Source organism: Lygodium microphyllum, chromosome 23 (genome assembly GCF_053477565.2).
Source record: "Lygodium microphyllum isolate KBCC chromosome 23, Lygodium_microphyllum_v1.1.10, whole genome shotgun sequence".
In the NCBI taxonomy this organism is placed as follows: Eukaryota; Viridiplantae; Streptophyta; class Polypodiopsida; order Schizaeales; family Lygodiaceae; genus Lygodium; species Lygodium microphyllum.
The window spans coordinates 70051835-70064371 of NC_141157.1; the positions used below are offsets into that span (position 1 = coordinate 70051835).

At 37.1% G+C, this 12537-nt stretch overlaps 1 protein-coding gene across 1 annotated transcript; it reads left to right on the top strand.

Annotated features, from left to right (window-relative positions):
• Positions 1 to 4460: 4460 nt before the first annotated feature.
• LOC148016311 (uncharacterized) lies at positions 4461 to 11624 on the top strand. Its single transcript, XM_087664262.1, has 2 exons — positions 4461 to 4879; positions 10906 to 11624. The coding sequence occupies exons 1-2, from the start codon at positions 4534 to 4536 to the stop codon at positions 11466 to 11468; spliced, it is 909 nt and encodes a 302-aa protein (XP_087520388.1). The 5' UTR covers positions 4461 to 4533; the 3' UTR covers positions 11469 to 11624.
• Positions 11625 to 12537: the final 913 nt, after the last annotated feature.

Here is a 12537-nt window from a genome sequence, read left to right on the forward strand (position 1 = left end):
AGAATATGGCCATTGCAATCATTTTAGAATGAAAAAACATATTTATTAGTGTTTATAGATGATTGAGATTTTAAGGTATTCCATCACCCACAAATTCAAGAAATATACATGTTTTTGCAAAGAAGCCATTCAAGTATTTCCTTGCTATTTTAGATATTGCTAAGGCAAAAAACATTGGATGTTTCTTGTTAGCATATTTTAAGGACCTCTCTCAAACATGAGTATCTTTGTGCTAATTCTTGAGGACTTTTTATGACTCAAAAAGGAATTTGACATTACTTCCTACATGGGCTTTCTTCCCTTTTGTTTCACAATTGGAAAAGTATTGTTGTGTTTTCCATCCTTATAACACTCTTTTTTTAAAGTGTCTTCTTATATCGAGGTAAAGATCTGCATCTTTATTTGTTGTAAGTTGGCAATTGAACCTACACTATCTCCCTGCCTCGTGCCACATGTGGCCTCCTTGCTTCACATGTAGAAAGCAACTCTTGTGTTTTTACTTTCTTTTGGGCCTTCTCTACTTGCGGAAAATGTTTGCATCCTTGGGTTGAGATAAGTAGCTCAAAAGGAGCTTACTAACTTGGCGTACAATGCTTTACTAGTACCCTCACCAAAGATCTAGCCCATATACTAAAGAATATAACTAAACAACTAACAAAAAGTATCATTTAGGCTAACTAGAAACCAAGTGGATAACTAAGAAGGCATTCCTAGCACCCCAAATTGCATGTATTTATTCTTACTACATTATGTTAGCATGTACAAAATGAAGAAAGTAAAAGAAAAAGAAGTACGTGATCTAGAATAATTAGAAAATGAGCCTTCTGACATGCTTGCAAGTGTTCCTTCATAAGGATTTCCATTGTATTGCTTTATGGCCTAGTGATATAGACAAGAGGGAGGATCTTATTACTTTTAACTCAGAGTGGCTTGAGATCCTTAGCTATCAAAGGAGAGAAATTATTGTGGGCAAAGGCACTTGTTCTTACTTCACCCTATATTTATTACACACACTATGATCACACACATGTATACTATAGTAGATGACGAGCACTCATCTCATTGTCACTTCATTTTTTATTCATTCAGTGACTATTGAATAAGTGAAGATTAGTTACACATTGTGATTTTTGGAGTTTCCACATAAAGTGTGTCTCTCTCTTGCTCTCTTGCTCCATCCACCATAGCTCTTACTTTGCTCTTGTTTCTACTTGTTTGCTTCCACAAATGACCTTTGGACAACTACATGAGAATGTGGCATGCCCAACCAACCAATACTGATAGTAACAATCTTTAACTGTATGTAAGATTAATACCTCTACTAATGTCAAGATCACAACCGACCTCTAACTGATAGAGAAATGACTACATACATTTATTTATGGCTTTGTTATATCCTAGGTCAACGATGGGTGAAACAATATCAATATCGCACAAAAGGTCAATATCTTGCTACTATATTGTTTTCATTGTAGGTTTGGAAAGCCCCAAACCTCCAGAGGGCTTCCCGAACAACCTACCCCCTTTTCCAAACCTCCCTTTTTTAATCAAAACCCCCTTCCATCCCCTCTTTCTCATGTGTAATCTCTCCTTTTCTTTTCCTCCTCCCTCTTTTCATTAAAAGCCCCTCCCAACCCCAACCCCAACCCCCCCCTCTCTCTCTCTCTCTCATGTGTAGGGCCTAGGTTCTCTCTCTCTCTTTGTCTCTGTCTCTATCTCTGTCTCTCTCTCTCTCTCTCTCTCAGTTAGATTAAACTTTTTAATTGAAAATTTTATTTTAATATTTTAATATTTTAATTTTTTAATTTTTTTAATTTAAAGTTTTTCAAACATAATTTTTCACACACTTTGAGAGAGAGAGAGAGAGAGAGAGAGAGAGAGAGAGAGAGAGAGAGAGAGAGAGAGAAGAAGAAGAAGAAGAAAAAGAAAAAGAAGAAGACGGAGAGAGGAGGAGAGGAAAGAGGAAAGTGAATAATCTTTTTTAAATTAAATAATTTTCTTCTCCCCCTCCCCCCTCTCTCTCATGTGAGGGTCTAGGTTCTCTCTCTCTCTCTCTCTCTCTCTCTTTCTCGCGGTTAGATTAAACTTTTTAATTTAAAATTTATTTTTAATTAATTTTTAAAAAAACTTTTTTTAATTTAAAGTTTTTTTGACATAGTTTTTCACACACTTTGAGAGGGAGATAGAAAAATAAGAAGAAGGAGAAGGATAAAAAAGAAAAAGAAGAAAGAGCAAAAGATGGAGGGAAAAAATAGAATAGTCTTTTTTGAATTAAATTTCTTAAATATAGTTTTTGACTTTGAGAGAGAGGCAAAGAGGAAATATATAATTTTAAAAAGAGAGAAAATAGGGGGAGAGAAAGTAAAAGAGAAAAATAGAGAAACAAGAAAAAATATATAGAGAGAAAATAGAGCGAGAGAAAAAAACTTGAAAGAGAGAGAGGAAAAGAAAAATAAGGAGAGAGAGAGAGAGAGAGAGAGAGAGAGAGAGAGAGAGAGAGAGAGAGAGAGAGAGAGAGAGAGAGAACCAGGAGAGAAAAAAACTAAAATAGAAGGCAAAGAGAGAGAGAGAGAGAGTAAAGAAAAAAAATTAGAAATGGAGAGGAAAAGGAGGAGAGAAAAAGATGAGAAATGAATTGTTTAGCGCAACTTCACTTGCCGCTTCGAGGCAGCGAAGCTGTCACAAAATGGCCTAGCGTTCCGTGTGCACGAAGCACACATGGAATGCTATGAACTAATAAAGGAAACTAATTTACATTTGTAAGACAAGTTAGAAGCGAGGCCACTCTAACAAAAATAGAAATGTCTACTACATTATCCATTACAAAGCCTAAAAAAATGAAAAATTATAAATTAAAGCAAACTAGAAGCATACAATTATATGTTCAAAAGATACAACAATTCCCTCTTGCACACACATCAAACCTTGCCTTCCTAGTGATGTTTTACTTATCATCCATACCCATGAAATTCTTGTTACTTGTTTTCATAGACCCAAGAGGAGATTTTAATTTAACAAAACCTTGAGGCCCTTTAGAATTTTTGCAAGTCTACTTTGAGCAAGGGTTTTAAGGCTATTTGTTAGCATTTGTACCAATCTTAGAACTTAGAGCACTAACTACATAGCCAAAGTTAAGTAGATGGACTTTGCTAAACATACTTTGTTTTCTTATCATTTTCCTAACCAAAATCACCTTAATGATCCCATTCCTCTAACTAAAAGAATAAATATATTTCCATGGGTAACGAAAGTTAAGGACGTTTTGAGGGGTGTGCCAAAATGACAAATAAGAATCAATCCAAACTTAAATAGAGTGAAACAACTTGGAAGGAACATGAGGATTTCATTTTAGTAGTTGAAAACTGTTTAAATTTTAGGCCTTAATTTTGAGGGCAATCCAATTAAGAGACTTTGCTCTCTATAGAAATGTATGCTACATGCTAATATTTATTACTCAACCACCCAAATTTTGATCTCGAAAACTAATGGCCAATGTAAAAGTTATTGATAATCCTCATTTACAAGTGAGAAATTTAAACTACGAATCAAGATATGTGAGTACTATTCATTTCAATAAAGTAGACTTTAGATGATGGAGTGAGATTGATCCTTGTGAGGACTAACGTCTACTAATGTACTAATGTAAACCATAATCTTGCACTAAGCATATTGGGCCTCCACTTCTAGGGCAAGGATAGTATCACACCTAGACACACTAGCCACACTTTTAGTCACTAAAGAGCCAAAAGTATATGCTACCTTATGTTTAAAACTTCCACAAAAGTCTATGATAGGAAAGTATAAACAATTTTCAAAAATAGTTCCCATGTGAATTACGATAACATCATTAGCTTCTCCTCGGAGGGAGGCACCACGATACTTGTCCCCCCAAGTGCATATATAGCTAGGAATACAATGCATATAGCTAAGAATACAATGCCTCTGAAGGAGAAGTTCATGATGTTATCGTAATTCACAATGTTATAACCTATCTCATTGGGAGCAGAGGGCTTTTGGTCCAAGGTGAGGGGGTGAGCAACCCCTTGCCCTAAACTGCACCACCAAAGTGCACTTAGCTAGGTTTGGGGTGCCTCCCAAAGAGAAGCTTATGATGTTGGACACTATATACGAGAAAAGAAGCTAGAAGAGCCCTTGTTTCGCGACTTGGGAAATTTGTGAATAACGTGTTGTGTTATGGGAGCGAGCCTCGAGGAGCGTACCTCACCACCTCAAAGGCGTCGATTCTACGTAAAGAGGGCGAGCCGAAATGGTCAAATCGGCAGCGCTTAGGGAAGGCGGAGACGTTTCGTTCGTTCGTTCGTTCGAGAGAGAGAGAGAGAGAGAGAGAGAGAGAGGTGGGGAGGGAGGGAGGGAGAGGTAGGGAGGAGCGGCGGAGGGAGAGAGAGAGAGAGGTGGGGAGGGAGAGGTAGGGAGGGAGCGGCGGAGAGAGAGAGAGAGAGAGAGAGAGAGAGAGAGAGAGAGAGGTGGGGAGGGAGCGGCGGAGGGGAAGAGGGAGAGTGGGAGCCTGGGAGAATGACGAATATGAAGGAAGTAGAGGAGGGAGATACAGAGCTGGAGACCATCCGGGATGTGCTGCTCACGAACTATGATATTAATGATAAGGAAGTTGATAGTAGCAATCATCACGATAATAGAATGAATATGAGTGCGAATGTGAATGCGGGGAGAGGGAGGGTGGTACGCGCCCTCCACATCCTGCTGCTGCTGCCTGCGATGTCCGTGCAGGGCGTCCGCGATTCCTGCATCGGCCCGCACGTGCGCCGCCTCTGCGACCACCCCTGCCCCCACGTCAGCATGGCCGCACGTGCCGCCCTCGGACGCTTGGAACGCGTCCTCTTCGACTGGGCCGAAAGCACAGGTCGGTTCTCTCTCTCTCTCTCTCTCTCTCTCTCTCTCTCTCTCTATATATATATATATATATATATATATTAGCCTGTATTTGAGGCTTTTTATTATTCTAAAATCCTACAACGTTTGAAGGTTCTCTCTCCTCTTTCTTTTAGTTTTAAAGGTAAAACTTAAAGTTTAAAGGTCGGATTACACTAAACCTAGTTCGCCCCCCCCCCCCCCCCCCCCCCCCTTTTTCCACCCTTTCTCTCTCTCACTCATATGTGTCGTTCAAAATCACTCCAAGTCTCCAACCATGTAAACTATACTATGGTAACCCAACAACAACATCAACTCATATTAACATAAAGCTCGCATACTTTTAAGGTTGACTCTTTTTATATCACATGTTGTATTACTGGAATGTCAAGGCTTACATCGAGACTTGTAGTTTAAGGGCACCCAAAACCTTGACTACCAACTCAACACTTCGGCCCATTACATCATCCATCTTGCTAACCAACTAAGGGGAGCCACTTCGCCTTTTACATTGTACAAGGTGCCTTCATCATTGCTCATGAAAATGGAACTCTTCACCTTGGGTTTCACACGTTTTGAAAAGTGTTTTGGTAAAAAGACCTATAAAGTGATTTAGGTTGAAGTTTTTTATATCGGTCCCCCAAAAATGTTTCTTGCAAAATACTTCTGCCAACATTGAGAAGATCGAGACCCCATGTTTTCCATAACCTATAGCTTATAGGAAGTAGCAAGTATTATTTCTGCCAACATTGAGAAGATCGACCCCATGTTTTCCATAGCCTATAGCTTAGGGATAGCTTATAAGAAGTAGCAGGTATTATTTCTCTCTCGTGGTTGAACCATATTTCCATATTACAATTCTCAAGAAAATTTCCATTTTAAGAGCCCATGCGCATGATCACTTTGAGCTTGATCATGGTGGGGTGATGGTGAGTACTTTCTCACTTGTTATTATAATAGACCCAACTATAGGTCAACCATATTTCTCCCTAAAATCCGTAGTGAAATCCTATCTTAAGGGCACAAGCCATGGATCGGTCCAACTAGTATCTACATGTTGATTGCAAATTGATTTTCCTTCATGAGTGCTTCTTTTACCCTTCATCTCTACTTACATATGCACAAGATACACTACCATCACTACTGTTTTTAAATCACCCAAGTAAGCTCTTCAAAATCTTGTTTGCATGATGTGTAAGCACAATCAACTACATTTAGTAATGCATAAGAAGATTTTACATGCCATGTATGATGATGCAATAATTCCACATTAAGTGAGATCAACTACAATTAGCAAAGAGTATGAATATTTAACACACCACGCAGGACAACTATCATTGCAATAAGAACTTCCGCACATGTGATAAATTTAGGCGTGCTATTAGTACATTGCATTGTTTACTAGTTACTAGCAAACTACTCATCATAACCCACCATAAGTATTAGTTAACTATTTGCATTGAATTCATGCTAGGGAGGTCGATGATTCATAGCTCCCAAAAATTAAGAATTTTGTAACTTTCCTATTTCAATGCTTTTGCGTGATTAGTACTAATAGACTCAACATTCTACAATATGTAGAGCCCCAACATTTATGCTCAACTCTCTTTTCTTGGTAATCAAGTGGCTCCCTTAATGGCAAGCTACCAAATTATCACTTTTTATTTTGCTAATCAAGTAGCTAATTTTAGTTACAAGCCATTGGGTTATTGCATTTTCATTTTAGTAAAAATAAGGGGCTAATCACAAGGTTATCATGTAGAGTTCCAAGTTCAAATCTTTCTTTTTGTTATTCTTTTACTTTAAGATCCTAGTAATGTGGGGACTGAACTCAAGTCTTCCTAGAAATTAACTCTATATCTCTTAATCACCATAAGCCATCTACCAACTAAGCTACCTCATGAGTTTCATCCATCCTCTCTCTCTCTCTCTCTCTCTCTCTCTCTCTCTCTCTCTCTCTCTCTCACTGATCTAGTAGCTCTCCAAAAAGCATCTATATGTTTATTCTATATTTTCTTACATGCATCATTTAAATCCAACTCATGTACTTCCACAAGCTTGTGCTTCCTTGTTTTCCTTTTAGGCATGCAACCTATTAGCCACACTTTAAACCATATTCTACCCCATAAGGAAATCAAGTAAGAAGCCACTTTCAAATCATCTAGTAATCTCCAAAAATATTTTCTTGACTACTAAGATTAGGAGCATGGGTCCAAAGGATATCCACTCCTTTGCAACATAAGTTACATAAGATTTATGCTCTCATAATTACCAAAAGTATTCTTAAATACATGGAAAGGATTAAACTTCTTATCATTAAAAAATATAGTACTATCAAATGATCCCGTACATAAATCATCTAAGAAGCAAGTACAATGCTTAAATACTAGACTTATTTCACCCCTCCATTTTCAACATAGAACACATCTCATTAGGCCCTCAGAGTCTCACTTGAAGACATATAAATCTATCATGTAAATCTATCATGTGGATTCAAAAAATGGGCAAGATATCTTAAATACAAAAGATATCATCAGAGGTTGAATAGAAGAAGGGGATGTTTTATTCTCATGATGAATTTACATATAATAAAATTTTAAATTAATCCTTGAATCCATGATCAATAGAGTGTGAGATAGAGGGTGGGGTGAGTGACTAGTCCTTGCCCTTTATATCCAATTGAGAGGTGAGATGTGTGAATGGAGTGTTGCATGCACGGGATGGGCCTCTTAATGCACAAGCACAATGTGTTCCTGTGCATGGATCCATAAGGCTCCTTGACCTTCCTTCTCCCACCATATGCCGGCATAGGGCAAGATGCACTGTTGCACCATCAATTGCGTATAAGACATACAACCTTTGTACAAGTGACAATGAGGCTTATATTAATGAGCTTTAAGAATAGGTTTCCCTTCTGTATTCATCAACAGAGCATGAGATAGAGAGGTAGCTTAGCATGATTGATTTCCCTTTCGTCAACTGAGAGGTGAGGATTAATGGATGTTATGACAATTGGAGCTAGGTACATTCTCGTTTCCCCATGTACACACGAGACGGGGCCTCCACCATCATCACTACTACACACCTCACTTTGTTTGGTGCACTGCTCTCACCAAGGCTCTCTAGCCTTCCTTCTTTTTGCACATATGCCAAATGGGCTAGGACACATTGATGCACCATCAAACTGTGCACATTGGCATACTTCCTTTGGACCATTCCTCTTGTCAATTTCTAAACTAGGTGTGAGATATGGGTTTCAATCCTTCCCATCGAGTGACGTGAGTCATGGGGCGAGTGATTGATCTTTCATTCCAACATGAGAGACTGTCGAGATTGAGTGATGTATATTTTGTTATCGACAATTTAACCAGCTCTTTATTGATAATGCTGGTAATAAGGGTTTATATATGGTAAAGCCCTTGAGATTAGGCCTCAAACATATAATGAGATTAGATAGGCATCATCTCTTGTAATAAGAGCATTTCCCTCTAATATCTAGCTTAAGAATGTTATTTTATAAACCATCGTGATCAAAAGAGTTTCAAAATCACCACCTTCTAGTTGCTAGCTTAACAATTTAAGTATATGGTTATCATCAAATAATTTTGAATCTCATTCTAATCATGTAGCATTACTCTTTGCATCTCAATGTGCAAAGCACCCTTAAGTAGATCCTAATCCATCTCCATCACTACCTCTCTTACCACCTTAACACCACACCTCCATTCTTCTTCACCTCTTCAACCTTGTACTTTGTCATCATTCACATCCACAAGTGATCATGCTAGCTTGTTTGATTTGTGATGTGGTGGGTCTAACCATCCCTTTTTCATTCTCCCCCTAGGGCACACTTACGTAATAGGATGAAAATTTATTTAAAACCCTCTAAAAATTTTCAATGGTTTCATTTGCCTTTGTAGGTATTGGTAGGTCATTGTGTAGCTAATATCACCCTTTGTTAGATGCATTTGTCTCTCTTGGGTGATCACATGGGCTACCTTGGTAAGATAACCACCTACTTTGTAGCCTTGGTAGGCCATTAGGTAGCAAACATGTACCCTTTTTCCAATGCCCTAGTAGCTTTTATGTGGGACACCTTACATCAATCTACAAAGGCATACATGTTTGCAAGCCCTTGACCCCTTCTTGCAAGCTTCTTAGATAAAGTCTCTTGAGCCAAGTTCTTTCAATTATCCTAGGATTTACTTTAAACACATGTTTGCAAGCCCTTGACCCCTTCTTGCAAGCTTCTTAGATAAAGTCTCTTGAGCCAAGTTCTTTCAATTATCCTAGGATTTACTTTAAACACATATGCCTATTTTCTTGATCTCTCTCATTATGAGTTTTCTCCCTCATATTTGCATTCTTCTCTCATAGTAGTGACTTGCTTAGTGGATTTTCCTTTGTCCTCATGCCATTGTCTTCAACATTAGTACCTTCACTGGGCCTACACTAACTTCAACTTCAACTTTCAATAACTCTCTCTCTTTTACATCATCCTTTTTTAAAACTACTTCTTGTTTTCGTCTATTATTTCTCAATCCACTTCTAGTTGTGTTCTATCATTTCTCATCCTCCTACATAACACCTTTCTACAAATATTCCCTCACAAAATGTTTGGTTTTGTCATAAATTTAAAAAAATCAAATAAGGGTGAAATTTTAATCTCATAGATCACATCAAAATCCCTACTACATTATTTTACTCTACAGTATACATGCCCCCCCCCCCCCCCCCCCCCCCCAACACACACACACACACACACATTAGAGGGAAGAGGAGCACAAAGGATTTGACCAAGGATGCTCACAATAGTCCAGACCTTTCTCTCTAATAATGTGTGAAGACCTTGAAAGTTAAATTCCTAATAAGAGAAACTCATTAGGAGAGAAATAGTTGAAAAAGGGGTGTAATGAAAAAGGTTACTTTTGTAACCCATAGAGCAATACAAAACCCAAACCCTCTCCATTTCTAGACTAACCACTAGCTAATCAAAGTGTTCTCCAAGAAAATTTGAATGATAAATGGAAGCTTTAGTTAGAAAAATTTCCCTTAAACTACTTATGAATCATGTTTAAAAGAAATTCTCCCCCTTAAAAAACATAAATATAAGATGAGCCATGGAAAGGTCCACATATTAGTCAAAGCACACACTCTAAAGGTATAAAAATAATAGCCTTGTGAACCCTCTTCGGCTTGGAAAGTAGTTCTTGTCTCTTTAGCACACTAGTATTTGCAAATATGATGCCATATATTGGAGAATTAATGATGTTTCAACCATAGGGTGCTTGGCTCGAGTTGCAAAGGAAGCTTCCAAGAATTCTCACATGTACAACATTAGACCCTTGTAACCTTGCACACTTTGCATGCATGGAGGGATTGTGGTGGCAAGATATGAATGAGTGCAACTTCAAGTTTGGTGCACTACACATCTTTGGTCACATTCTTGCTAGTTCCAAAGCACTAGCTAACTAATTTGATAGTTTATCTTTTGCAATATAGTCATCTTTAATGGGATGGGTTAATGATCATGAATATACCATTTTTTCATTAATACGTCTCTAAGTTGCAAGATACTTGTTTTTGAGGTGGGATCAATGGTCATGAATATCCATATTATTCACATCAATTGTACCTTTCTAAACTTACAATGCTTAATTTAGAATTTGTGATTTTTAACATCTAAATCCACATTATGTTCATTAGAATTCTTCACAATGTGATGTTTGAAGTCTCAATTTTGTTAATGCATTGTAACCATTATCATGCATAATTAAAGATGAAAGATAATAAGGTCCTAATAAGGGTGACAACTCACTTACTTGTAAGTTCATGTTCGTAACCTTGTAACGTTGTCCATAGTGTGGTAATATACAAAATTTGGTATTTCAAGCCAAAATAAAGGAGGAAATTCTATTGATATATATTAGCAATCACTTATACAATATCTCTTTAATTGTGTATATCTAGTGATTACTTGTAAGCTAATCAAAGAGTCGTTTCAAAGTGTTGACATAGGTTGGTCACCCCAAGCGATAGAAGAGGCTTGCCAACAAGCACAAGACAAACTCAAACTACATTTTTCTAATCTTCTATGCAAACAAAAGGCCAACAACAATGTTAACCCCATGGACATTGAACAGTCCTCTTCACAAGCAGTTGATTCTTCAAAGAAATTTCCTAGTTATTATGATGATTATCCTAGTTATTATGATGAGTATCCTGACATATATGTAGAGTATCCCATTAATACCTCACCTACAAAAATATCAAGCCCTTATACTCCAACTATGCCCCTTAAACCTTACTCACCAACCTTTCCCTTGATTATGCAAGTATCAAGCCACACTTCTCCTCAACACAAGCCTAATGATGAAGGAACAAGTTATAATGTTGGAAGTCAAGTCCATCATTCCCAAACTGAGCAAAATCAAAGTAAACATGTTTCATTCTCTACTGAATCATCAAGGCCTCATAGTCCAGGTGTTGCACTAAGAAGAACCAGTGAAAAGGAGAAGTCCAAATCACGTGTTACCATTCCAAGAAGACGTGGTCGTGGTGGTAAGAGGAAAGCAAGGTGATGATGTTTCTCCAAACATGCACTTTGAGAGGGACTTGTAAATTTTTTGGAACAACATAGTGGAAAAAGAGAGTTCTCTTTCTAAAACATATATATATATTTGTATGACTATATCTCAATTTTTGGGGATATGAGATTAAACAAATGTTAAGACAAATTTTTGGTTTTGGAAATTGGCACATAAAGTTTAAATTTCAAAAGTTGTTCATTTTTCATGATTTAAACTTAACAAAATTATAATGTTAAAGTGGCTAGATATATCCATTAAAATGGTTGTGATTCACTCCTCTTTTGAGACTATGTTTTGTGTCATACTTTCACATCTTAGTGCTTTTCCAATCCAAATGTAGCATGAGTTATTGTAGCTTATCTATTAGGCTCTCAATTTACATTTATTTGAGACAAAACCAACCTTACATGGAAATCATATGATGATCTCAAGGTTTTAGTTTTTAATGGTCTAATTATAGCATTTCTACGAATGTTCACCTTTTTGTCACATTGCAAGGACATGCTAGAGTGTTAAGTTTGTAAGATGTTAATAGGAAGGATGGGCTTATAATAACTTAGTTAAAATATAAGGACTCTATCTACTCTATTAAACTCATTTCATATAATATCCACTAGATCTCTTTATATAAGGTTGCACGTTTAGATTTCATGTTTTGTGCCTCTCCCTCATGTCCTTGTATAAGGTAAGCTTACTATATATTGCCATTATTCCAAGAATTTCAATTCGATCCATAATTTACCTCACATGTACCTTTACATCTTTCAATAACACAACAAGTTTTGACCCCCAAATTATGGTGCATTCTATCATAATTTTGAAAACATCTTTCCCATTCAAAGCCCTCCTCAAATCACAAATTAAAATAGATAAACAAATATATATGGTATTATTAGTTCCAATCAAGTGATTTGCATCCCATGCCTAGTATCCATATATTGCAAGCAAAAGATTTAATCATTTTCAATGATCAATATTAACATTGGTTTTATTATTAGCATGTTAATGCAAACCCTATGACAATTGCATGCTTGCTTACATGTCACAAAATGCACACATG

Bases quoted from the DNA above. Each gene is read 5' to 3' on its own strand.
- LOC148016311 (XM_087664262.1), top strand. From the start codon at position 4,534: ATGACGAATATGAAGGAAGTAGAGGAGGGAGATACAGAGCTGGAGACC. The intron at 4,880-10,905 runs GTCGGTTCTCTC...GTGTTGACATAG, and splicing joins CGACTGGGCCGAAAGCACAG to GTTGGTCACCCCAAGCGATA.